A 26825-nucleotide genomic window follows, 5' to 3' on the forward strand; every position below is an offset into this window, starting at 1 on the left:
TTTTTTTTTTTTTTTTTGCTGTACACGGGCCTCTCACTGTTGTGGCCTCTCCCGTTGCGGAGCACAGGCTCCGGACGCGCAGGCTCAGTAGCCATGGCTCACGGGCCCAGCTGCTCCATGGCATGTGGGATCTTCCCGGATCAGGGCACGAACCCGTGTCCCCTGCATTGGCAGGTGGACTCTCAACCACTGCACCACCAGGGAAGCCCGAATAAATACAATTATTTATCCTAAAAAACAAACAAACAAAAAACCCCCTGGGGTCCAGAAACTTTTTTTCAAAACACTGTCCCTCTAACATATCTTATCTTATCCACACAGGCTACTCTACATTAAACAGTTAAATTCACTGCAGAAATCTGAATTCATGGCATATCCCATCATCCATGGCCCAAGATGCTCTCTGTGGTGGACATGGAGATGCACTATCCAGATCCCACTTCAAGGAAGGACCAAGTACCCCAGGTGCTTTACTGGGGCTGGTCTCCAGCTGACCACACCTTCAGGGTCTGCTTCAGCTGCTTGCCCAATGGCTTGCCCTCCTTCCTGGCCCACATCCAAAGACTGAGATAAGTGGGGCTAAAAGGCCCTGCCCTTGGGCCCAATGTGGGGCAACTCTGACGGGCCCCCACATGCTCTCTGTAGGGTTGGCTGAGGCTTTGTCAGGCCTGCATGGTTGCTCCACCTCTCCCTCTGCCCAAGCCTGCTTTCTTCCCCTCCCTTCCTGGTACTGATCCCAATAAAGACCCTGCATGCCCAGCTCCAACTCAGAGTCTGCTTCTGGAGAACCCAATTGGGTTGTTTGGTCGCCAAGAGTGATCTTGGAAAGCTTGCAAGAAGATGGCCTACTTGCCACCTGGCTGGTAATGAAAACCTTTGTCTCAGTCTAGAGAGTTAAGGTGGTCAATTGAAGCTCAGCCTCAGCAAAATCTCCTTCCAAACTTTACTGTCACTGCAGCCACACTAGCTGGAAAGTCACCCTTGGCAGTCTAGAGGGACCTACTGGGCTAGTGAAAGGACGTTCTCAGCGACTGATTCTCTATCTTTGGAGTGAGCCAAATTTGACACCAATCTCTGAACCCAACAAGCTTCAGTACTTTATGAAAAGCATTTTTTAATTTATTTTTTAGTTGATTGTAGGCTTTTGGCTTGTTTTACTTTTATTTATTTATGTTCCTGTTTATGGACTTACCCCTGGAAGCAATCTGGCAGGAAAATGATGTTTGTCTTACTGTATTTTACTCACAGTACCTAGTTGAAGAAAGAAGTCACCTTATTTTAGTGCTATATAGATGACTTACTAAGGGGTTTTGAAATGAATAAAATTAACACCATCACTAAACAGAGTTGGAACAGTGGCCACTGTTCCCCATGCAAACAAACAAATTCAAAATTATCTCCTGGCTTTGACAGCCCTTCCTTCAGCAAAAGCACACAGCAGAAAGCAAAAGTTGGAGTCAATTTAAAGTGTTTGAAAAGATTATTCAAAATCAAAGTTCCAAAACCTTGAAATCCGTAACATCGCCACAAAGTTCTAACTTTTATTAACTGTGGTGAGGGATTGAGGTAAGAAAGAATACTTTTAACTCTCTGAAAAATGAGGCCAAGGAAATAGTATTCTTTAAAATGAGAGACAGTATAGTGAGTTGAACAGTGGTCCCCAAAAGATATGCTCAAGTCCTGATCCCTGGTACCTGCATATGTGACCTAATTTGGAAAAAGGGTCTTTGCACATGTAATTAAGTTAAGGATCACGAGATGAGATCTTCCTGGATTTTGGGCCTACCTATAAGAGAAAGCTGTTGTCCTATAAGAGAAAGAAGAGGGAGATTTGAGACACAGGGGTAAGGCCATGTGAAGACGAGGGCAGAGATTGGAGTGACATGTCTACAAGCTAAGGAACACCAAGAATTGCTGGCAGCCACCAGAAGCTAGGAGAGCAACATGAAACCAGTACTCCTCCAGAGCCTCCAAAAGGAGTCAACCCTGCTGCCCTCTTGATTTAGGACTTCTGGCCTCCATAACTGTGAGAGAATGCATTTCTCTTGTTTTAAGACACCCAGTTTGTGGTAACTTGTTACAGCAGCACAGGAAACTAATACAGGCAATGAGAAGCCACTTACTTTCACGGTACCATGGGGTCCCCAGTGGGTGAGCTGGACTTTGATTTCCGGCAGAGCCCAGCGTGCTTTGAAGAGTCTGCGTATTGATGTAGCAGGGGTCGTCGAAGAGATCCACTCGGCACGCGGGCTTCATCAATGACGTGTCTCTTTGGGACTGTACCCCTCTCTCGTGTGCATTACCTGTAGTGAGTAAAGATCAATGTATGGTGTTTTTGCTTTGGAAACAAGAAATAAAATCACGTTTGAGTCCAGAATTGACAGGAAGGGAAAAGCCATGCCCATCCCATGCAAGGATTGAATACTGACTTTGAGATTTGACCTGTAAAAACAAAATAAGCACCAGTCTTTGAGGGAAAGCACCCTCTTTTGGCCTCCCTGCCCCTCCCTGCCCGTCCCTCAGCTGACCCTTTGCTTCAACAGCAGACAGCAGACAAACCAGGAAGATGTGAAAGAGGAACAGCAAGCGGAGGAAGGACGCTAACCGGCCAGCAAAGAGCACAAACCCGTACACGACACCGCTCAGAGCTGCAGCCCAGGAACCAAGAAAACCACACATGCCATGTGGAACTTGAATATCTACTAGTTATTGAAACCGCTTTCCAAAAAACTCGTTACTTAATTTTAAATTAGTAAGAGTGGGAAGTCTGTCTTCCCTTTATTGCCAAAGTTTCGTTTAACCAAGCACAGCCCTGCACCAGCTGCTGATGTTCATTCTGTCATCTAATGGAAAGAACTCACCCCTCAGGTTACGTCCTCTGTCCCCCTCTGCCTTCTCCTCTCCATTCTATTCCATACATGTGGCCAAAATGATCTTTTTACAACTGAAAATCCGATCCTACTTCTCAGAGGTTTAAAAACATTCACTGCTTCCCACTGCTCTTGGGATACAACTCAAATTCTTCAACAAGCCCCAGGCCCTGCTCCCGGGCACCTAGCTTCCACCGCAACTCTGTCCTCCCCAGTCTCTGCCCCTGCTCACATCGGCCTTCGCACTAGAATCCCCACTGTAAGGCCATCTTCTCTGACATGCCCCCTTCCCTCCCCTTCTCCAGCACCCTCATCCTTCAGTGAGGTCGGTTTAAACATCTTTCTCAAGAGAGCCTTCCCTGACTTTCTCAGACTAGACTATGTCTCTCTGCTTCCCTCTGAAGCCCATACCACAAGAGTACTTAATTCTATTATGTTATGATGTTTCTTAATATCTGTATTGCATCTAGACTGCATGTTCTACGAAGACACAGATCCTGTCTTGCTGACAGCTGCAGCCCCTGCCTCTAGCATATGCCTGGAACACATTATCACATCAACAAATAGTTACTGCCTGAATGGATTACAGACCCATATTTCACTACCTGATGGCATGAAGTACTTTGTACCATTCAACTGGTCCTGTCCTGAGAATGCCAGGACAGAATGTTTTTGTCTTTCTGTTTACACAAGTACCTTTATAGTTTTGGCCATACATATACAAGATCCCCGTGAGGCTGCACCTGAAGCAGTGACATTGTTATTTCATTGTCTTACCGGAAAACATCACTCTTTCCAGTCAACTAAACCCCTTCAAAGGACCAACTTCCCACTGGATTTCACATCATGGTGAAGAGTGCTGTGATTCTTATAACACAAGTATGGAAACCTAAGAATACACCAGATAGGGGGCGCCCAGTCAAGACTACAGTCCTACCATCTGCTCCTCCTTTGCTCCTCTCTGTTCGATCCTGCCTGTCACCCTGTCCCATGTCATAATCTGTACGTGGAATATTCTGAGGGAAGAGTGGGATTTGACAGAGGAAGGGGCAATAGGGCCCCTCGTTTCCTTGTTGCTTTTGGCAACATACGACAGTTTCCATTTACTTGGTTAAGTGGATTTATGAAATATGTTATCCAGTTTAAACTAAACTTACTTTCACAAATGGACAAGTGGCTAAAGGATCACTGCAAAAAACTCAAGGATTGAAGATCATTCTTTTACTGAGTACAAGCTCCTCCTTAGCTACACTCTGAGCTTACGAACAAGCCTAATCTAATTAGATCAGAATGTTGGCCTCCTAACAGTTAAAATTATCAAGATTGAAATGTGGATTTATGTCTGTTTTCTTTATCAATAATGCCCTAAATGTATACCAGACCTTGAGATATTACCTAATGATAGTATTCAGCCACTATAACTAGCAAGACAATTTTTAAAAATGTCTATCATTAACTTTAACTGAAATTTTCTATTTCTGTGTGTGTTTTATAATACATGCACAATATATTAGCACAGTGTAGAGAACTGATGCATGATTGAATTAATATTTATTTAGGAGTGCCTGCTCATAAAAAGTTACTGAGGGCTTCCCTGGTGGCGCAGTGGTTGAGAGTCTGCCTGCCGATGCAGGGGACACGGGTTCGTGCCCCGGTCCGGGAAGATCCCACATGCCGCAGAGCGGCTGCGCCCGTGAGCCATGGCCGCTGAGCCTGCGCATCTGGAGCCTGTGCTCCGCAACGGGAGAGGCCACAACAGTGAGAGGCCCGCGTACCGCAAAAAAAAAAAAAAAAAAAAAATTACTGAAAGTGGAATATGACGAACAGTATTTGTAAGAAGTCTGCTTCTAAATTAACATGGACCTGGGTTCCACAGATCCCTGTGGTATCTCTTACTATTTGTGTGGCCAGGGGCAAGTTACTTAACCTCTCTGTCAGTTTTCATACCTGTAAAATGGGGATGCCGAGCTTAAAATACATTGTGAAGATTAAATGAAAGAATGTGGGTAAGCCCCTCACTGAGCATAGTGCCTGCCTTGCAGCAGGCGTTCTTCTCACTGTTGTGTGTCTATTGGGCCTCTGCACATGACACTTATCTCTTGCTGAAATATCCTTCCCATCCATTTCTTCACCTAACTCCTATTTGTCCTTTAAGATTCTGCTCTGAATTCCCCTCCTTCAGGAAGCTTTCCACGGAGTCCTCCCTCCTCCCCCGCCCCCCACCCCAGGCTGGGTAAGGTGCGCCACTCCATAATAAACTGTAGGTCTCTGTTTACTTCCCTGTCTTCCCCTTGAGACCGAAAATTCCTTGAGTCCTGAGGAGAGACTAGAACCCATTTTTCTGAGTATCTTCTTCATCTTCAATGCCTGGTATGAAGCAGATGCTCAAAAGAAAAATGTCAGCTGAATGAACAGATGACTGAATGTCTACCAGTTTTCCTTTCTTAGCAAATGTGACCCCACCACGCTCTCAAGACCTGAAGTCAACCCTTAGCGCAGGGCGCTGACTCATCTGCCCCTCACAGAGCACTGGCATGAGCTGACTACATCAAGTTCACCATCCCACAGGGTTACACAAAAGCATCAATGTCTATACAGTCTCTCTTAAAAACTACCATTCCTTTTTCTCAAATGCACCATTATATCTAAGTCAGCAAAGTTGTCTTAAATTTAAAAAAACAAACAAACAAACTCACCCCATGCTGAAATTTAAAATCTTTCTAGGATAAAGTGTGTGGTTATTCAGAGCTTAACTACACATGCCAGCCATCATGCATTCCAAAAGTTCTTTGTGCAAAGTGTTACTCTGAGAAACTATCCAACCTGCCTAAGAGAAGATTTGTGGCAGAAAATAAATACATACACAGTGTATATACTGGAGGTACCAAAGTTTTTAAGTGCTAGCCCTTAGGGTCTGTGGGAATTTAACATCTTTTTGATTAAAAATATCAACATTTTCATTTTGACTTGAAGGTTGGGGAAACAGTATGCTATTTTGCTAATTATTTTTTTCCACAAGGGAATTTATTATTAAGGACAGAGATCTTTTACACATCTGGCAATAAATATAATTAACTCCTTCAACAGGAAGGCTACTGCAGTACTTATTATACACCAGAATTCAAATTTTAAGTCAATATTTGAATAAATAAATGTCTTTGAGTTAAAAAGCCAAAACTTGTTGAAAATGTTTGTATAGGTGTCTCTCAAATGCTTATGTGTGAATCTCTGGGAAAAGCCATAAAAACTGTCTCTTTGCTATTTTGGCAACTGCTATTAATTTGGTGACTGGTCATAAATTTCTGATCTTATTTATTTATTTATTTATTTATTTGGCTTCATCGGGTCTTAGTTGTGGCGCGCAGGACCTTTGTTGCAGCATGCAGGATCTTGTGGCACGTGGGCTTCTCTAGTTGCAGCATGCGGGCTTCTCTAGTTGTGGCACGCAGGCTTTTCTCTAGTTGTGGTGTGTGGGCTCAGTAGTTGTGGCACGTGGGTTCAGTAGTTGCAGCACGCAGGCTTAGTTGCCCCATGGCATGTGGGATCTTAGTTCCCCAACCAGGGATCAAGCCCATCTCCCCTGCATTGGGAGGTGGATTCTTAACCACTGGGCCACCAGGGAAGCCCTCAGATCACTTTTAAACACATACCCAAGTAGTCATAGGCAGGCCCCAAGATAGGAACCCCTGACTTCTGGGTGTCTGTGCATTAAAAGACACTGAGTTAGGAAAGTCCTTCCTGCCACAGCAGGAGGGACTTATACTTGTCACAGCCCCTGGAGCAGGGGTTGAGTCCTTCGATCCCTCTATGTGCTGAGTGGCTGAGGTCTGGGGAAATGGCTTCCTAGCACTCTGGTTCCCACTGGAAGTTAGAACCTGCTTTTCTAAGAAAACAATGCTGTAGCTCAGTGATTTTCAGGGGAAGAGGATATCCAGCTGGAGGGTTTTTTCCAAACTATAAACACCATCTCTCACCTCCCCGAGATTCTGAAAGGTTCCCAGCCATGAATTGTTACCTTATTGCCACCAAAAAGGAAGACAGTGTGCTGAAGCTCAGTATTGGTCCCAGACTCTTCCACAATTAGAGTATAACTAAAGAACAGATGCTTACAATAGAATATCCTATTGTTGTATTTGTCATTACAACATATACACTTAAGCTCCAGTATAGGAAACCAAATAGTAGAATATGGTCACTTGTCTAGGAGATAGCCAACGTGGCTAAAATTAATTCTACGGAAAAATAGATTCCAGGCTCCAAATAAGTGTTTATTACAAAAGTCTGTTCTTGAGTTTGGATCTGATAGTGGCTTAGGGCATGTGTAAAGCATGAAAGAATAAGGGGTTACGTTGTTCGTTAGTTTAAAGGAGAAATAAAACCAAGATAAACAGAAAGAACAAATTGGATTCTATGACAAGGTTATACTTACAAAAAGAAAAATCTTGAATAAAGTTGAAATAGTGTTGCTTTGAGGGGAAGGACACTTTAAAAATGTAAAATAAAAATCAAGGTGAAAGCTTCTGAGGAAAAAAAAAGAAAGGAGACCTTGTCCCTTTTCTCTGATGGTAGTGTCGTGATTTCAAACATTCAACATCATTCTAGAAATGTCGAGGATTCCTGTTCAGTGAGTTCCCTTCAGAAGCTAGGTGGCTGAGGCCAGAGGGGCGTGCCATGACGACTGCTTAATGGGGAGGAGGGATGAGCTGTGGGAAAAGAGGTATTGGGGCAGGGCGAAACATTTTGGAGTTCCACAGGACTCTCTCCTAGATCCAAAACTCTCTCTTCCCCTCCATGTACCCTCTCAATGCAGTGATCTGGGAACTGGTCCTGGCACACTTAGGAATACCAGTACTCATTTATACTCTTTCTCTTCCTTCCCGTCCCACTTCCCTCTCTGTGCCTGGATAATTCCCACTCATCCTTCGGGTCTTAGTTTGGTTGTTAACTTCTTTCGGGAGACCCTCTCTAGCCTCCCAGATTAAGTTAGGTTTCCCTGTTATTTGTTCCCATAACATCCTGGGCTTTGAAACGCTCATCACATTTGTAAGCACTGGTTTAAGGTATGCCCTCTGGCTAAACTGCAAAAGACATGAATGCCAATTGTGTCTCCATCCCTAGCACCCAGCTCAGGGCCCCACCCCACAGGATGACCTGATGATCACTGAGTGCATTGCTGGATAAATGAAGAACATAGAATGAGAAAAAACAGGATGTGGAGACAGTTCAAAGTGAGCTTCAGCACAGGCAGAAAATGGATACAAGACTACAAAGCACATGTGGTATGTTCCTGACTATTAAATCCTAGGTTAGAAATCTCTAGGGTAAAGGAAAAGAGGAACGAAAGAAGAAACTGCAGCTCCTAGAGGACACAGTTTTAAAAAGACATTTACACTCGACACTAATTTGTTTTAGTCATATTATTAAGAAGTCATTTGGAATTTTAAATACCTTTAAAGAGTGGCATTGAATTTTAATTTCCTTCAAAAAGAACCATGTTTTTAAAGAATTTAAAATACTGCCTCTGCTCACTACTCTGATTATCTTTGCAGGGTGGAGGAAAGTGGTAATCACAGCCGTACCAAGACCCTCATGTACCCCCACTGTATAAGAAATAATAAAATTCATGGGTTACACTGGCAAAATTCCATAAGAAATATGAAGATATCCTTGGAAGTGAGAAACTACCTTCTAGTTGGCAAGTGTCTGCTAATTTAATTTGAGTTCCGAAGTGTGGTTCTCCAACTCTATCCTCCACCGCATTAGTTACAACGTCCAGTTATCTCCCCCCCTAAAGCTGCAAAACTGTCCTTCCCAAAAAAATACTTTCAACAATTTATAAGAATGAAATGACTAACTAGCAGTAGAATTCTTTTATGAAAATATATTTCCAACTTGATAGTCTATGCCCTACATTTGTGTTGTGGAAAAGTTGTGCCTGATGTCAATTATCACATGCAGTAATAAGATATTTAATACCCTGGCAAGTATGGGGTGTATGAACCTCTAATTGGGACTCTCACATTTCAGATTTCTTTTTGTTCCCTTTGCCAAGCAGAAATAAAGGTTTTCTCTTAATCCTAACGGAGTTGACAAGCATCAATTTTCATATTAGCTTATTGTCTGATATTCTTTGAAATGGAACTGCCTTGAGTTTTGAGTAGAGAAATCACCTTTCCAGTAAGAGAGCTTTCATGATATCCAAGCAGTGAGGGACTTCCCTGGTGGTGCAGTGGTTAAGAGTCCGCCTGCCGATGCAGGGGACACAGGTTCGTGCCCCGGTCCGGGAAGATCCCACGTGCCGCAGAGCGGCTGGGCCCGTGAGCCATGGCTGCTGAGCCTGCGCGTCCGGAGCCTGTGCTCCGCAACGGGAGAGGCCACGACAGTGAGAGGCCCGCATACCGCAAAAAAAAAAAAGCAGTGAAAGATTCCATAAAGCAGAATTGTAGTGTGGAAGAGTACACAGGAGCACAGGAGAACCATAGCTTTTCAACTGACACACATGTGGCATTCTGCGCTTCTCAGAATGTGGGAAGCCTGCAACTGAAGCATTACATGTTGGGTTATATACACCTGACTTTCCCATGAACTATTTAAGAGCAAGGGCCACACACGACCATAACGTAGAAGAAATAAGGAGAGTGGAAGATGGAGAAGGGCAATTGTACCTACCTATTGCCCTGCTTTGTTCTAGACAGTTCTCATACACACTGCTGCACTTGGAGTTTCCCGGCTGTATAAACAACAAATTGTGAAACATTTACAAACATAGTAAATGTTCATAAACTTTCAAAAAACACACAAAACACTAATAATGCTCCCAGCAGAATTTAGCCGACAACTCCATTTTCTGACACAGGAAGTGTCTGACAGGTGAGAAAAAGAAACTGAGATTTTGGACGGGGAGTATAGCCTCCTTTCCCAGTGCACTGTTTTGGAACTGCAGAGGTGGGTCTGATTAGGGTGGGGGAGGTCATAAATGTTCGGTCTATATCCTGAGGGTTATAGACCTCGGCTTGGGAGGTCACATTCCAGGATTCAATCCAAGCTCAGCCAGAAAGTGTGATTTCCAGGACACTTATATAAACACTGGCCATTTAGCAAACCTCTATCTAACCGTGAACTGGCAGATTGGAGCCCCACTCTACTAAGGTTTGTGCCAGACCCACTTTTCATCCCTGAAAAATCTCATGCTATCAAAGGCTTCGATTATCCCATATACACACAGCTCTCTTCAGTAAGGGTATGGGATCTACTGATGCCTTTGAGAAGGGCAATGTCTTTGCTTTAGAAAGATTAATCCAGCAATACCATGCAAGAGGGTTTAAAGGAATGAAACTGGAGACAAGGAAGGGGCTTTCAGAATCATCTGGGCAAGTGAGGACCAGAACTTAGAAAGATGCAACAGGAATGAAAAAGGTTGGGTAGATTTAAGATACTTTCATGGTAGGATCCTAAGTCTTGAAGACTGAGTTGATAAGTGTGAGAAAACAAAAGACTGTAGATCAGTGAAAGAATAGGAGTGCCATTAATAAACATGAGTACGTCTGGAGAGGGATCTAGCTTGGAGTCAAGGTAAAATGCTGAGTCTAATCTTGGTATAAACAAGCAATGAAATGCTTGTGGCATCACAGCTGGAGAGGTAGGTAATGGCTGAAGACAGAGAAGCTGGTGGAGTGTGTGCACAGGCGGCATGTCAGAGGAGAAACCAGGGCCAAGGGCAGAGCACTGGACAGGGATTCCATGGTGGTAAGGCTTGGGTTTGCAGGGGAGGGCATGCAAGAAAACAAGATATAAAAAGGAAAGATGTGGGCTTCCCTGGTGGCGCAGTGGTTGAGAATCCGCCTGCCGATGCAGGGGACACGGGTTTGTGCCCCGGTCTGGGAAGATCCCACATGTCACAAAGCGGCTGGGCCCGTGAGCCATGGCCGCTAAGCCTGCGCGTCCAGAGCCTGTGCTCCGCAACGGGAGTGGACACAGCAGTGAGAGGCCCGCGTACCACAAAAAAAAAAAAAAAAAAAAAAAAAAGGAAAGATGCAACTTACTTTGAAATGCATCAAAAATCAGATGGATTGATGGGTGATAGCTAACAACATAGGATGACAGGGCAAATAGAGTAGAATTATAATTTTAGAATCTAGGTGGTGAATATATGAGTGTTCATGTGTAATTCTTTCAACTTTTTTGTAAGTTTGAATATACTCAATAAAATGTTAGAAAACATGAAAAAAGAAAGAAAAGCAGCAACTAGAGATGCAGAATGCGAATGACATGATGAAAATGTTTAGAAGCTAACAGAAGAGGTCTAAAAAAAAAAAAGGCAGCCAACAGATATCACAGGCTATAGACAGATTCAGAATATTGAAGAAGGAAATAGATTTAACAATTAAACTGTTGGTGACCAAAAAAAAAGTTGGTGACCACTGTAAAAGAAATTTCTATCAAGTTGTCAAGCAGAGTTCAGATTTTGGAAGTGTAGTGTGGATGTGAATGCAGAAATACAGGCAGTGTTTTCTAGAAGTTTGTGGGTGAAAGGAAGGTGAGAGAGAGGTAGGACATTATTAGATGAGTTGGAGGAGTCCGAGTTTATTTGCAGACAGAAGCGAAAGAACAAGTAGACAGACAGAGAATAAAGACTGAGACAGAGGTTGATGGACAGAACAAGGGCACAGAGTTGGTAGGAGGGGATGGGATCAGGAGCTCAGGGAGAAGATTAGCCATGGAGACAGTAGCTAAGGAAGAGAACCAAGGAGAACACAGAAGACTTGGAGATGCGGAAGGGTGAAGTTGAAAATAACATGTTGGACCGTCCTTGTCTTCCCAATGAAGTAAGATGTGAGGTCACTTGCTGAGGATGAGGTTGGGGGATTGGGAGTAAAAATTATTGAGTACAGGTTCCGACGATGATTCACTCTCTGGCTCTGTACTGAGGAAGATGATACCTTCTCTAAACTAGCATTTGGTAATCCTCAAATTAAGCTCTCAGTGGTAAGGACAGAAATGCATTGTTAGTTCTAATAGCATTAAAATGTTACTTACCAAATAGCACAACTTTTCACACCGTATGGGGCAGTAAGCCATTTGTTCTGTGGTTTGAACTTTGATCCGTACATCTGAAACACCACCTGCAGGTGGCTGCTTGCCCGGGATTTCATTGTAATACTCATGATCTTTTCTCTCCTCAGTATGGTCATCAACGTGCACCTCCTCACTGTAAGGGAAAAAAGAATCCCCAAGAGGCTGAGTGGGAATTCAAATGCTGTAGGGGATGTAGAGTGATCAGAACCATGCAAATAATCCTGAAAACATCTGGATGGAAGCAACCAGATGGCTGAATTGTTAGGTTTCTGTAGACAATTAAAGTGGGGTAAGCCAACAAAAAGTGCCAAGGGTGATGCTTTTGTGTCTCCTCTCAGTGATAAAATATATGCATACACATATATATATGAACTCCCTGAATGTCAGTTGTTTTTGTCAATCGGATAAAAACACAAAGTTTTCCTGGATTTTTCCAGCACTCTTTCATTGTACCATTTTGGAAATGTTTTGCTCAAAGGAAATTTAAATATTGGGCAGTGGGCCTGGCCCAGTTTACTAAACCAAGATGAAAAAACTAGAAGGCTATGGCCAGCTAACTTGTCTGCACAAATCTGGAGTATATGAGATTCATAAAGAAATATTAGAACCATATGTGGCAAGTGGGGAGATTTGTGTAAACATGCATTGTTTTTAAAATTGAAACAGGGAAAAAAAAAAAAAAAACAGATTTTTCTTCCAAATTGGAATTAGTAAAAGTTTCTTACGAGAAAGAATAAATCAAGTCCATTTGAATTGAGCTGATTCCACTGACAACCCACACAGTTTTGTTGGGTTCATTACATGTCAACAAAATAACAGCACTAAGAGGTAAGTGCTACCCTAGGAAAAATTCAACAACAAGGCCTGCTGGTAGCCCCTCCCCTTTGCTACCCTAGACCACCTCATACAGGGAGATCTCCAAACCCGGTGTCTGTTGATACACAAAATGACAAATTAGGGGGGTTCCAGAAATGCATTTAAAAGTGTCCAAATAGTTTATTTCTTGGGCGTGAATTCTGCAAGTCAGGGGCCTCAATGCATTCCACACATGGTGGAGTCTGACAGGCCTGAAAAGGGTTCAGCTTTCATTGTGGACTAGACAGAACAACCAGATCCCTGGGTCATGTCATGTTCTACCCCTGCCACAGTCCGGCTGGAGCTGATCTATTTGCACTGCAAATGAACAAACTAATAGGAATTCCTGCCACAGACATTTGATTCTTATTATTTTGCTCTTCTTTCTTAATTTTTTTAACTGATCTGCCAGGGATCTGGGGTTGAAACAAACCTAAGGAATTTGTTCATGCTCATTGTATGACATTACCTAATTAATTCATAGCTCTGTATACCATCAGAGAAACAGGGTCGACCCCTTCTCACTTTTAGTGTTTCCTCTAATTCTATTACAAAGCAAAAGGAAATACCTGAACAAATATGAATGGAAGAAAACTAGAAATGTCACTATTAGTTTGTACTGAAACTGTACCTATTTGTAAAAAAAAATTACTAAGTTCATTAGTCAATTTAAAATGCCATATTAATTTTAAAACGAAACAAAATATGATAAGTCAAATAATTATAGAACTCCTGGCTGACCTTTCAGAAGAAGTATTCAAAGAAGGATTTTTCAAATATTGTTTAAACCGGAGTTCAAAAGCCTGCCCTATGGTACTTATGACGTCTTGGGCCATTCCATTGCTGCATTCCAATATGTGGCAGGCTGCAAGAGGACATACAAAAAAATTACAATAAATTTTCAGTAAGAGAAGATTAGATAAGTTCAAAATACTTCCAGAACATGAACTGGTAATTGAGTAAAAGTAGGTTTACAAGCTCTCTTCAGCTCTGAAATGGCATACTTCATATTTCATATGCATCAAAGAGAAGAAACATTCATATTTGACAACTAAGTATCTCAAAACACTTATAAATTTTGGCCTGGAGGCAGGTATTTGGGGCCCACATTTTAATAAAGGCAGACTGATCGTGACTAATAATGTGACCCATGTTCAGTGTTCGCTCTAGAATTCAATACAGAAGATGCTTAGGGCAGCAACCTGACGGGAAGATGAGGTTTACAGCCTTGTCTTTGCATGGTACACTACAGATGACTGAGAAAGGGTAACTCTCTAAACCTCCCCCCACAAAATGGGGGATGAGCTACTGGTGAAGAGAGGGGCTTTAGAATACCCCTTCCTCTAGCCATCCCTTTTCCCTGTCATTGCTACTAGAAAGCGGTGATGGTATGGTAATCCCTGTCTTTGAAATCCTATTACAGAACTATCTCCAGTAAACATCCAGACCAAGAGTCCATGAAGCTGACATTACTAGAAGATATTAAAAATTTTATTAGACACTTTCTTTGAAAAACAGTTACTGGAAAGGGCTAGTTATCACTAGCAAATTAAAGAAATAAATTGTGGAGGGGGCAGCTGACGGAACATCACAAACGAATTGGCACATCTGCTGCTGCTGCTTCTGTGTAAAAACCAGAGCTTGTGTTCAGGGACTATAAATTAATCTCCCCATCATATGGAATATCAGTTGCCTTCGTTAGAGTATGGTGTTGTGCTTAGGGCCTTACAATACAAAACCTGAATTGAATTTGAAGTTTCCTCAGGATGGCTTAGAAAAGAGTCATAAGGATGACTTAAAGATATAGGCAATAAAGTCTCATGAGAAATTTTTAAAACATATATTGGTTTGTATAGCCTGAAGAATTGAGGGATGAGGAAAAGCTTGATAATGGTTCAATATATACAAGAATGTTGTAAAAACTGTCAGCTATTCTCTGAGAATAGGAAAGGCTTAAGTGAGTACACAGCAAAATAGCTTAGATACCAGGGAAGCTGTGAAACGGTGGAACTGTGGAACCAACACTGGAACATTTTACTAAAAGGGATACCTGAGGAGAGGAGGATACCTGTCGTGATGGAATGATTTAACTGTGTTGACCTGGAAGCGTGATTTTAGGCTCTGCATTGTCTTGAAAAGGATTTTGTATTATTTAAAGTAAAAGAAAATTCATTCACTTCTAACTGAATTTGCAGAGCCTATAACAGTGGGTTAAGGTAGAACTTACAACGGTGTTTCCTAGCTTTATGCTGATATCATCTCAAGGAATCTCAGATAATTCTCATTTCAGAATTAGCTGAACATCTACTTAAAGAATTGATGTCTCTGAACTTTGGGAAGGGGTGTGTGTGTGTGTGTGTGTGTGCGCGCGTGTGTGTGCGTGCGTGCAGGGGGTGGCATCAGTAAGTCAAACCATGCTAAGGTGTCAAAACTCCAGAAGGGTTAATTATCATTTCTTACAAGGCTGTCCCTTTAAAGAAGCAATTTGGATCTTGAAATAGACTTAGGAGCCAGTTACAGTTTTGAAAACTCAATTAAGAATATCTATAAGTTAATATCCTTTTTACCAAAGGAAAATGTTTGGTCTGTCTTTAGACTGCCATTGTATATTGCCCCTTCTTTTTCTCTACACTAGCTCCACACAGTGACCAACACATAGAATGTGTTCTAAAAATATGTGATGAGTGAATAATTCTGATTTTTCTAATCACACCCATAATTCCACTGTGAGAAACTGTCTTCAATGTTACCATTATGGGGCAGCATCTCACAACCAGTGAGTGGTACAGATGACTGCTTGGGACATTTGTGAAAATGGTCTCCTCTTTCTTGGTCAGGCCTCATATCCTTAAACCTACAAAGCGCCCTTGGAGATGTGTCCTCTGGTGGAGCTAAAACAGTTGTGTTACGTTCTGAGAAGAAAAGGTAATTCACTTGAATTCTTTTCTTTTCATCCATAAATTCCTGGTCCAATGAAAAATGAAGTCAAGACCAGGAATCATATCAAAATGGAAACAATTTTTGTAATTTTATTTTCTCTTAGGATCAAGGAGATGTCTTGAGATAAAGATGGAAAAGATAACGAGAGAGGCAGGAAAAGGAAAGGAGGGAGGGAGGGAGGGAGGGAGGAAGACCAAAGTGTACCTCCCATGAGAGGGATGTGAGAACAAAGATGGCTGAAAAAACACTGTGAAAAGATTCAGATCCCAGTTCAAGTTCTAATTATGCCACAATCTGTGTGAATAAGGTACTCTATAGCAAGGTCCTCACCTGCCACGACAGGGCCCTGTGTGATCTCTGAATCCCTTCTTGCTTTATAGAAATCCTATCCTCCCTCAGTCGCAGTAGCTTAAACCCTCTGAGGTACCGGGCAAGGCACATGGGCACAGGAATGAATGAATCAACCCACCCACTAACTGTCCTCTACCGCTTCTCATGTACTTCTAAAATGTTTATTTCTCTCAACTTTGCTGACTCTGATACTTGAGGTTTTTGTCCTGTTCCTGGGCTGATGCTACCAACACACTTTCTGCTTTGCTCTGGATGACCTTATTGCTGTCATATTACTTTTTTTTTGGATTAAACAGAAAAAAAAGAAAACACAGTGGTGCCTATCTCCATGAAAGAAACAACTGGACAAAAAGTCTGACCCTGTGCAGGTGTCCTGTGCAGCCTCACCAACTTCAGGGAACACACACATTTTGATGGTGCTCTCGTTGCCCCTCACATGCTGCTCTGTGAAAATGCTCTTTGTTCTTTTCTAGGTTGGTCATGAGCCAGAATAGGAACGGGTTTGCCCCCTTTCCCAGGGCTAAACCCATCTCCAAAAATTCAGATAAGCACCAGCTTAGCCAGGAATTTCCCAATCTTTAGCTAATGGGAAGGAAGAAAGACAGCATATAAAAAGTCCCAATTCCCCAAGAAAGGATTTGACTTTCCAGCGATATGATAATTTTGCATGGAGGCCTGAGCCTTGATCTCCATATCTGGAATCAGAAACACACCTGGGTTCTTTTCATCCTGCCTTGTAGCCAGATAGACCTACAATTCTATTCTTAGTATCAGGTACTGTACTATATTAAGTAAGATTTAAAAGAATCTTGGATTTTTATTCTTCTGTCGTTTTCACGTGGTTTCCTAATTGGATAGTCATGGACAAGAGGCTGAAAACAATTCTTCAAGAATAACAGGCCCTTCTTTATTGTTTTATATTTAAATGGACCAGTTTTATTGTTTTCGTTGCTCGTTTGCTTGCTGCTTTTGGTTTTTATCAGAAAATTAGAAATTCAAGAGTGCAGCTTCTCAGATCAACCACCAGATGGTGCTGTGGGACTGAAGCGCGGAGCCTACCACCCCTTAGGAAGAAACCAGCCTGAAGAAGCTAGCCTGCCGTCCAGTCCATAGTTTCAGAATGTCACTAGGACCGTAACGCATGTATTTTATAACCATAAATATACATAATTGGGTTAATTTAAATTGGTTTTACAGTGTTCTTTTGTTTTGTTTTGGTTTGGTTTTTTTTTTTTTTGCTTTCTTTTGGTTTTGGGTTTTTTTTTGCTTTCTTCAGAGACTCAGGACCATGGCCTTCCTATATCCAGGTAGTTCAGGTAAACTGGGACCTCTTCACAGACTAGATTCAGAGAAAATATTTAAGCCTTTCTGGACTGTACACATTTGGAGTAAGAAGTGAAGAGATTTCCTCATTTACAGCAATTACAGGGGCAGGCTGTATTAGTCACTAGGTAAACTCAAAATACTCTTACTGGAACTTACCTTTTCTACAGAAAAGGCCTTTTATAGAATAAGGGGTTCACTAAAGAGTCCTAGCCAAGATGGAAAAAGTGGCAGCTTCCCTGCCTTGAACGCACTAATGCTACAAGTGAATCAAGCAGATGGGAGACAGTGGGAGCATTCAGGATTATTAGCATGAAGCCTGGCTCCGCCCGGCTCTCCTCATCCCTGAGGTCTGGCTCCTGCCTTGACCCATGCACTGACACGCTGTGCTTCCCATGGTGACCAGTGGCCTGTCAACTGCTGGACTGAATGGCATTTTCTACCTCCATTGCCCTTAACTCTTCTTCAGTCTGAGACATTCCCAGGTTCTTCTCCCAGAGAAACTGCTCTTCATGCATCTTAGCGGATACTCATCTCTTGGTCTTCTCCCACTCCCTGAGACCCTCAGCCTTCTTCTTTCTGGGTTCTTCCTTCAGTGATCTAGCTCACCCTTAGGGCTAAGAAGCTGCAGCTTTTCCAAACCTGCACCAGAAGGCCTGTCTCTCCTCAGGCCCCACAAACCTCTGGGCGTCTCCTTTCTACTGAACATTTTCCCCTGGATGAACCAAACTCACCAGCGAAGTTTATAACATTGTCTTTCTGATTTCACTGTTTTTTTGTATTTATTCAAGGATTCAGAACATTCTTTTCTTTTTACTAATGTAATAAATATTCATTATAGTAGTTTTAGAAAACAGAAAGACTCTAGGAAATAAAAATTACATAAGTCTCACTATCCAGGAATAACTACATACTATTAACATTTTGGCATGTGTCTTTCCAGTCTTTTTCTCTTTTACATCTTTATTGGAGTATAATTGCTTTACAGTGTTCTGTTAGTTTCTGCTGTATAATAAAGCGAATCGGCTCTACGTATACACATATCCCCATATCCCCTCCCTCTTGAGCCACCCTCCCACCCTCCCTATCCCACCCCTCTAGGTGGTCACGAAGCACCGAGCTGATCTCCCTGTGCTATGCAGCTGCTTCTCACTAGCGATCTGTTTTACATTTGGTAGTGTACATATGTCCATGCCACTCTCTCACTTCATCCCAGCTTCCCCTTCCCCTTCCCCCACCTCTGTCCTCAAGTCTGTTTCTCTACGTCTGTGTCTTTATTCCTGTTCTGCCCCTAGGTTCAACAGAACCATTTTTTTTTTTAGATTCCATATATACGTGTTAGCATACGGTATTTGTTTTTCTCTTTCTGACTTACTTCACTCTGTATGACAGACTCTAGGTCCGTCCACCTCACTACAAATAACTCAATTTTGTTTCTTTTTATGGCTGAGTAATATTCCGTTGTATATATGTGCCACATCTTGTCTTTCCTATCTTTTTTCCAAAAAATTACCTGGAATCATACCATACACATTGTTTCATAATCTGCTTTTTGTACTCAATAACATTAATTGCTGCATGGTAGTACAGTCTATGGATTCATTTAAATAACTTGCTAGTTATGAATACTGAATTTTCTTTTTCCTATTGTATCAATAACATATGACAGTGATCTTTACTGCTTAATCTTTGTGCATGGCTTATTTCCTTAGAAGTGAAGTTGCTGGTTCAAAAGTGTTTACCTTTTTGAAAGTTTGATGCAAATTGTCAGTTTGCTCTCTGAAACATTTGGATCTGCAGTGTTCAAGAGTTACTACTACTCTAAATCACGTTTTACCTTTTATCAAAGACAAAGTATGATATCTAATTATAATTTGTGTTTCTTTGATTACTAGTAAGGTTAAAGTTGTTTTTTGTTTTTTGTTTTTATGTTTCTCGGTGCCTTGTAATCTTCTTTTGTAAATGTGTGCTCCAGACCTGGAGTCGGTCCAGGTACTTACTGGCTGGGTGAGCTTAGTAAAACCATCTTTTCTCAATTCCAGAGTTTGCTTCTACAAAAAATGAGTAACATTAATACCTACCTCATAGGATTGTTGTGAGGTTGAAATGAGACCATGCAGACTAAATACTCTTGATAATGCCTGGCATGTGGTGAGCACGCAGTAAGTAACTTTCTTGTTCTTATTTCTCTATTGGATTGCTTTTCCTATTTGTAAAAATCCCTGTTTCTTTAGTGCACACCACTTCAAATCGCTCAGGACAATAATAATAATGCCTATCATTTATAGCATACTTATAATGAGCCAGGCACTGAGAGATTTGCATTGCATATAATATCTCATTAAATCCTCAGGATCATCTGATTTCTTTTTTTTTTTTTTATCAATGCTCGTAGCTAAATAGCTCCCAAGTACTATTAGTTCACAATTTTGTCCAGACCGTCCCTTCTTCCCCCAGTGCAGTTTAAAGCATCATCACCCCTGCCCAGGACCAATGAGACGTCCTCCAAATTGGACTCTACAATTCCAGACTGCTTTCCTGCCCTCCAATATCACCTTCACAGATATAAAGGCCAGAAAAATTATCATTTTTTAATTTCAGTAGAATGGCAGAAGCCAGGATAATTTTTTATAAAGCTCAAAATCTTCAACAGCTCCCAGTGACCTCTTGGCTGGCATTCAAAGCCTCCACAATCTCCCTACCTTTTCAGCCATGGCTCCCCTACTTCCACTCTTTGCTTTCCCTGCAATCCCACCTTTACCCACCATCCAAACCCACAGCCCCAAGCTCTCACTGCACAGCTCTTCCACCTGCGCCTTTATTCACTTATTGCACAAAGCCTACCTGGGCACCTGCCAGGCTCCAGGCACTATTCCCTATGCTCCCCTACTTCTCCTGCACACCCTACAGCTTCTGTTTCTCTCCCCCGTGATGATGAGCCCATGGTGGCCAGGAATTATTTTTCTCCCACGACAATTACCTCAGCCCGTTGTAAATTAGTATGTAATTAATAATTATTTGTGGACTCAAGAGCTGTGTTGGTACTTCTGTACAGAAATTAAAGTCCAGAGGCTCAGGTGAGGGGGAAGGATTTAACACTAGAGGGATGTGCAAGCAGTGGGTATGTCGTGAACAGAGTGGCTTCTCGCAGAAGGCTTCCCAACCAAGATAAACAAGAGAAGGGGTGAGGGGACAAGAAAAGGAGTGATGAGGAGATACTAACTTTTTTGCCCAAGAAAATCACCGTAGATTTCTAAGTCATCTAGCTACTCAACAGAACTGGTTCCCTAAAGAAGAAAGATGAGAAGAGACTGTAAAGGAAATGATGCTTTCCCCGTATTACCTCAGTTACTCCTCCCAATAACACGAGCAAGTAGATGTTATTTCTCCCACTTAAAGAAACTGAGGTTCAGGACGTGAAACAGCTTGGCTGAGGCCTATGGTGAGATGGGGGAAGAATTATGATTCCCACCCAGACTGTCTGACTCCAGCACCTTTCCTACTTCCTATACACGGGCTGGGGACTAAAAAAAGAAAACAATGAAACCTCTATTTGAACCATTTCTGAATCTATTCTCAACTCTCAAATCCCATCCATGAGCTCAGTCAATAGTTCTCCTAAATGCCTTTGCAGAATCCCCAGGCCGGGATCCCCGTGGATCCCCTTCTAGCAACTCAGCTCTGATGAACTACTCGGACACCACAACAGGAGATTTCAAAGTGAACAAGTTATGGAATTTAAGAAAAAAAAAATGTCATGAAGAACCTAGGGGTAAGACAGGAATAAAGACACAGACCTACTAGAGAATGGACTTGAGGATACGGGGAGGGGGAAGGGGAAGCTGTGACAAAGCGAGAGAGAGGCATGGACATATATACACTACCAAACGTAAGGTAGATAGCTAGTGGGAAGCAGCTGCATAGCACAAGGAGATCAGCTCGGTGCTTTGTGACCGCCTGGAAGGGTGGGATAGGGAGGGTGGGAGGGAGGGAGACACAAGAGGGAAGAGATATGGGAACATATGTATATGTATAACTGATTCACTTTGTTATAAAGCAGAAACTAACACACCATTGTAAAGCAATTATACTCCAATAAAGATGTAAAAAAAAAAAAAGTGAACAAGTTGCATCGTATTTGCTCTGCCTCTCGTATTTCACTTAAGCAAGCAGGGAGATTTGCAAGCATGTGGATCCTGCTCACCGTTAGCCTCAGCAAGGAGCAGAATCTTTGAACGCCTCCTGCTGTTTACTGAAGAGCAATGACATGCCTGAGATATTCAGTGACTGATGGAAAAGTTACTAAACATCTGGATTTCCTGAGCTATTTGCTCTTCCCTTCACCCTGCCCTTTTCAGGTTGAGAGAAAGGGCTTTGTTGTTCAGAGACCTTCCCAAAAATAGCATACTTTTATTCTTTAGGGAAGCTCAGGCCTGATTAAAAGAGGTTGCTCTGCTGGTATCCTTTGTTGTGTTCTGTTCCTACTCCCCCCCCACCGTTTCCCCTTCACTAGTTCCTGTCTCTTCTATCTACTCTTTGAGCAATATCCATTCTTTATTATGTAGTTTAGAGTCTATTTTAATGCAGTATTGCACAGTTTTTATCACCTGTTCCTTCTTTCCATCTCATCGAGCCATGTTCTCTTGGCCTGCATTTACTGAGAATCTACTCTGTGCCAGGTCCTATGCCAGCAGCTGGTCTTCATAATTTCATTTCTGACAATCACGATAGCTTCTAGATTGACCTCCCTCCCTCCCTGAATCCATCTACTGCATCCTGCTGCCAAACCAACCTTCCTAAATCTCTGTTTTATAAACAGCCTTCTCCACCCTTTGGCCCATAGGAATAAGTTCCTACTTATTAGCTCTCTCCTATCTGCCCTCTAGATGCCCTTTTGCCTTTTTTCTCCTCCAAACACAATCTGCATTCTAGTGTTTTATTCACCTGTCCCCAGTATACCACGCACATTTCCGCCTCTGTGTCTTTAGAGCTCTTTGAATTTCCAAATTCCACTCCATGTGTACTTAATAAATATTTGGGGGGCAAACTCCACCCCTGCGGTGACAGGGGATGCTGCTCTAGGCTCTAATTAAGGAGGAGAAGCAACCTGACACTCATCCCTATGAGGAGTCTGAATGTCCCAGAGTTAGGAATGAGAAGCAACACTCTGCATGTCTGTCTGCAGAGGCTCAATGGCCTAACTTCAGGCCCCTGATCCGAAGTGGGGCTGGAAGGTGAGTTTCTTAGGTAACCTTGCCAAATCCTGGGATAAGACAACTAATCAACTCACTCTTCCATTCGCTCAGTCATTCAACAAAAGTAGTTATGGAACATCACCTATGTGCAAGGCATTGTGATGAGTGCTTGGGAAACAACGGTGAGTAAGATAAACAGGTTCCTGCCCTCCAGGAGCTTTCAGTAGAAAGGAAAGACGCTAAACACATAAACAAGTGAGTAAATAAAATAACAGAAGCGTGGGATGACTGTCAACAGAAGAGAAATAAAGTATCATGACACAGCAGAGTGGCATACACTACTGGAGATGGTAGTATATGAGTCAAAGAAGGTCTCTCTGAAGAAGAGACATTTAAACTGAGATCCAGAAGATGAGAAAATGCCAGACAGAGTGACATGCCAGGCTCCTGAACAGCAAGTGCACAGGCTCAATGCATATAAACACACACACACACACACACACACACACACACACACACTCGCCAAGGCCACTGCAGGCCAATGACGTCACTGGTTTCTGTCTCAAGGGTAACTCATTTGTCCGCTGGGGATGTGGCAGCCAGCCCCATCTATTATAACCAAAACAGCTTCTCTTTCGCTTATACAAATAGATGATAAGCCTTTTGGTGTATGGGATGTAAATGGCTCAAATGACTGGTGGGATTTAAATCCCACCTATATATTTTTTCTACTGTGCTCTGGTAGCAGGGCTATTTATTTCAAACTCAGAGTTACTTAATATTTCTAGACCCCAGTATAGCATTCTAGTGACTCTCATCACTTTGCATATTGAAAATAACTGCTTGTTACTTTTTAAAGTTGGTATATACCAGCTCTTAAGAAAATCTAGAAGTTGCTTTCCATACCTCGTTGATTAACTGGATCTTTAGCTACGTAGGCAACATAGTCTGTAGTATCCTATAAAAAAGGGAAAATGATTGCATTTAAAATGAATGCATTGTTACTGTTGAATGATAAGAGTACATTTAGGATACGATACTCAGGCAAGGACCGATACTAAGGTTTCTGTTCAAAGAGCAAAGGAAAGCCATCCTAGGAGGGAACATAAACAAATATACACTATATATTTAGCAACTGTGTGTGGAGTCCACATTCTCTGCCCCTTGGGGAGAGAATTTGAAGATTAAAAATTTAGAGGCAGACCATGCCACTAAGAACAAAAGAGAATGCAGTAGGAAATATGTTAGGACAAACATTCACAAAAAAATGGTTAGGAACTATAACTCTCCTGTGTTGAAAGTTGAAATACCAGGGGTTACGCAGTCACAAAGGTGTCACAGACTAGGATGTGGCACCATGATTTCCCTGCTGTCCAAACAGATACCACATACATCAGAAAATAAGTTGATTAAAGAGACATGGGTTTTATGGTTGTTAGCTTGCCTGTGTGCAGTGCAACTTAGGGAATAAGAGGGCAAAAATACAAGGCATTTATTTGATCAATATATAGAAAGGAGAGATCATTTTTGAGAAAGAGAACCCATGAAAAACCTAAGGAGTTCAAAAAGAGATGTGTTGCAAACTAGTGCTTACTAGTGGAGGAGGGGCAGGTGGGCAATACAGGGGTCAGATACAGGGGGAATACAGGGGGAATGGAGCCAATATTTTGTAGTAAGTGTAAATGGACTTTACCTTTAAAAATTGTATAAAAAACTTTAAAAGAAAGATAATAGCACCATTTAAACTTATGTTAAAAAAAGAGATGTTGCTGGCTTTGGAAGAACAAATAAACAAAAAGCTACTTGGTAATTCTGACTTTTATTGAAAACAGTATGCTGATGAATGAGATTTTAATAATTAAAGATGCTTTTTGTTATCTCAGTTCTCAGGGAAAAAAAATACACACAATGCCATTTGCAGATTGGAAGTATGACTCTCTAGAGGAAAGATGCAGTCAACTGGCAGGAAATAAAAGCCCATGTTTGTAATACCCTCAAGGACAATCACTTAATAACCCACAATGAATCATACAGGAAACGGATCTCAGGGCCAGCATAACTTGCCTTCAGTTATTTTAAAAAATAACACACACCTAAGTAAATCTCTCTTATGCAAAAAGACAAAAGATTTGAAATATCTTATAAATAAATAAGGTCATATCTATGAGCTTTACATTATATAATTTAGAAGCAAAGCCACAACTGCCAGGGGCTTCGCTGCTCATTTTAAAGTTGACGAGGTGGCATGATGCTAGCAATGTTGTCTGCTATATTAGTTGATGGGAAAGAGGTCATGGGGCCTCTCCAGACCTCAGTTTCCTCATCTTCAAGAGAGTCTCCAACATTCTCACAGTCCTAAAATTCTATAACTGTAAATATCTAGGAGAATTTAAAGGATGTTAAAAGTAAAGCACAAATAGTGGGGGGGAAATCTGAGAAATATATTTAATTTTGACATACTCATAATGCATTCTTGAGATGAAGAAAGCATATACAGACACAGAAGCATTACCAAGAACTGCCTTCAGGGCTGAAAGAAGGAAGACAAGCAAACTGTTTATGAGACGAGAGTAAAAGTGAGGGTGAGCAGCGTGGAGAGGTGAGAGGAACACCCAGTATTTTTGAAACTTTGGAGGGACAATGGTAGAAAGAATGGGTACTACATTGGGCCACGGAGACTTCTGGTTGCCTACCCCTTGGACCGTTATCTGATGTGAAGCTGTAAATTATCTCAGTGAGTGTCCTAAGAAAATACAGACATGTGTTAGCAACAGTGGTGACAGTTATCACTCCGTGCCAGGCACTGCGCTAGCAGTTTACATGCACCATTTCACTTAATTCTCACAGCACTTGAGGCAAGGGTGATCATTCCCCATTTTACGGATGAGGACCCTGAAGTTTAGAGTCTAAATAAGTCAAGTCTTACTTGACTCCAGAGCCTGGCACTCCACCATTCTGCCTCCCTGACCTGAGGGTAGAACTTCACTCGGGGGACCTCTAATGCCAAGGCTTCTGGTCACTCCAGTTTTCTATTTAAAACCAGCAGGATTTCTCTCCAGCTGCAGAGAGCACAAGGGTGCCACTCAATTCAGTAGGTACAAACTCTCCCACAGTGGCTACAATTCTTTCCTGTTTTTCTTTGTAGGGGCAGTGCTTTGGTTGGTCAAAAGAAATAAAGAACTGAAGGCACAAAAAGACAGTCTAAAAAGAATCAGGATTCTGGAGAACTATGGTAGACACCATGCAGGGCATGCCTAGGGTAAAATAAAGATTTTCATACCAATTCTAAAATGACAGCAACCATTGAAACTTGAAAAGGAAAATTTAGGGCAAACAGCAACAATTATTTTTCACACTACTCTTATAGAACTCATTACTTTAAATTGCTTAAGGAAAGTATTCGAGTTCCTTCATGGATGGTTGAGTTATAATGGGTTAGGAAGAGAAGTAACAGACAATGTGGGCCTTTTCAGACTGGCAGTCAACCCTCTCTGCTACCAAACACGTCCTTGGAGTCGCTGTTGAAGCCAGATTACAAGGCCAGATGGAGGGCGGATATAGAGGACCTGGGGTTATGGAGGGCCCACAGTAAGTCATATGAAGATTTTTGACTTGGTGGAAGATTGGGGCCTCTAATCCCTGCATTGTTCAAGGGTCAACTCTATATTTCAAGGTACAAGAAAAATGTCACAATGTCACAGAGGAGCAAAACCCTCCTCCTCCTCCCTCAGTTTAAACAGATTTGTTTCTTGGTCAGTCACAGGCTTCCTAGCTTCAATGACCCTCTCCTTTTGCTCTGGGCCACAGCGGATGCAGTTGGAGGTCAGGGAATGACCCTCCACTCTGCAAAGAAGGCTTGGAGGGACAGCACTGACTCAGTCCCGCACAATTCATGGGAAATGAGCATCACATGGCCTCTTGGTAGGGAGGAACTGCAAGTTTTCTCTCCCCAGCTCAGCGTTCCCTCCATGAGTTTCTGCAAACCTAGTTGCTCGTTTCGGATTAGATTTAGTTGCCCTGGTTGACGGCCAGAATGGCAAATAGGCTTCCCCTCGTATACCAAATCCAGTTGATTAGTAGGATCTGCCTGGAACCCTGTGTTGCAAAGAATTCTGAGGGAGGACCGGCAAAACACATATGACATGCTTGTTTTTTATGAACTGGATATTATCTACAAGAAGCTTCTCAGATAATAACACAATGGAGTATTATAAAT

General features: G+C 42.1%; 1 protein-coding gene across 1 annotated transcript in view; it reads right to left on the reverse strand.

Annotated features, from left to right (window-relative positions):
* SHC4 (SHC adaptor protein 4) overlaps positions 1-26825 on the reverse strand; it is a 134326-nt gene that overhangs the window by 23101 nt on the left and 84400 nt on the right. Inside the window, exons 6-10 of the mRNA XM_027096670.1 lie at positions 23516-23567; positions 13542-13665; positions 11907-12078; positions 9540-9600; positions 2124-2303 (exon numbers count right to left, since the gene is read on the reverse strand). Coding sequence (XP_026952471.1) covers positions 2124-2303; positions 9540-9600; positions 11907-12078; positions 13542-13665; positions 23516-23567 — 589 coding nt within the window. The remainder of the gene's footprint in view (positions 1-2123; positions 2304-9539; positions 9601-11906; positions 12079-13541; positions 13666-23515; positions 23568-26825) is intronic.

Source organism: Aethalodelphis obliquidens, unplaced genomic scaffold (assembly GCF_003676395.1).
Source record: "Aethalodelphis obliquidens isolate GAN/ISIS:26980383/991018 unplaced genomic scaffold, ASM367639v1 scaffold105, whole genome shotgun sequence".
NCBI classification, from domain to species: Eukaryota; Metazoa; Chordata; class Mammalia; order Artiodactyla; family Delphinidae; genus Aethalodelphis; species Aethalodelphis obliquidens.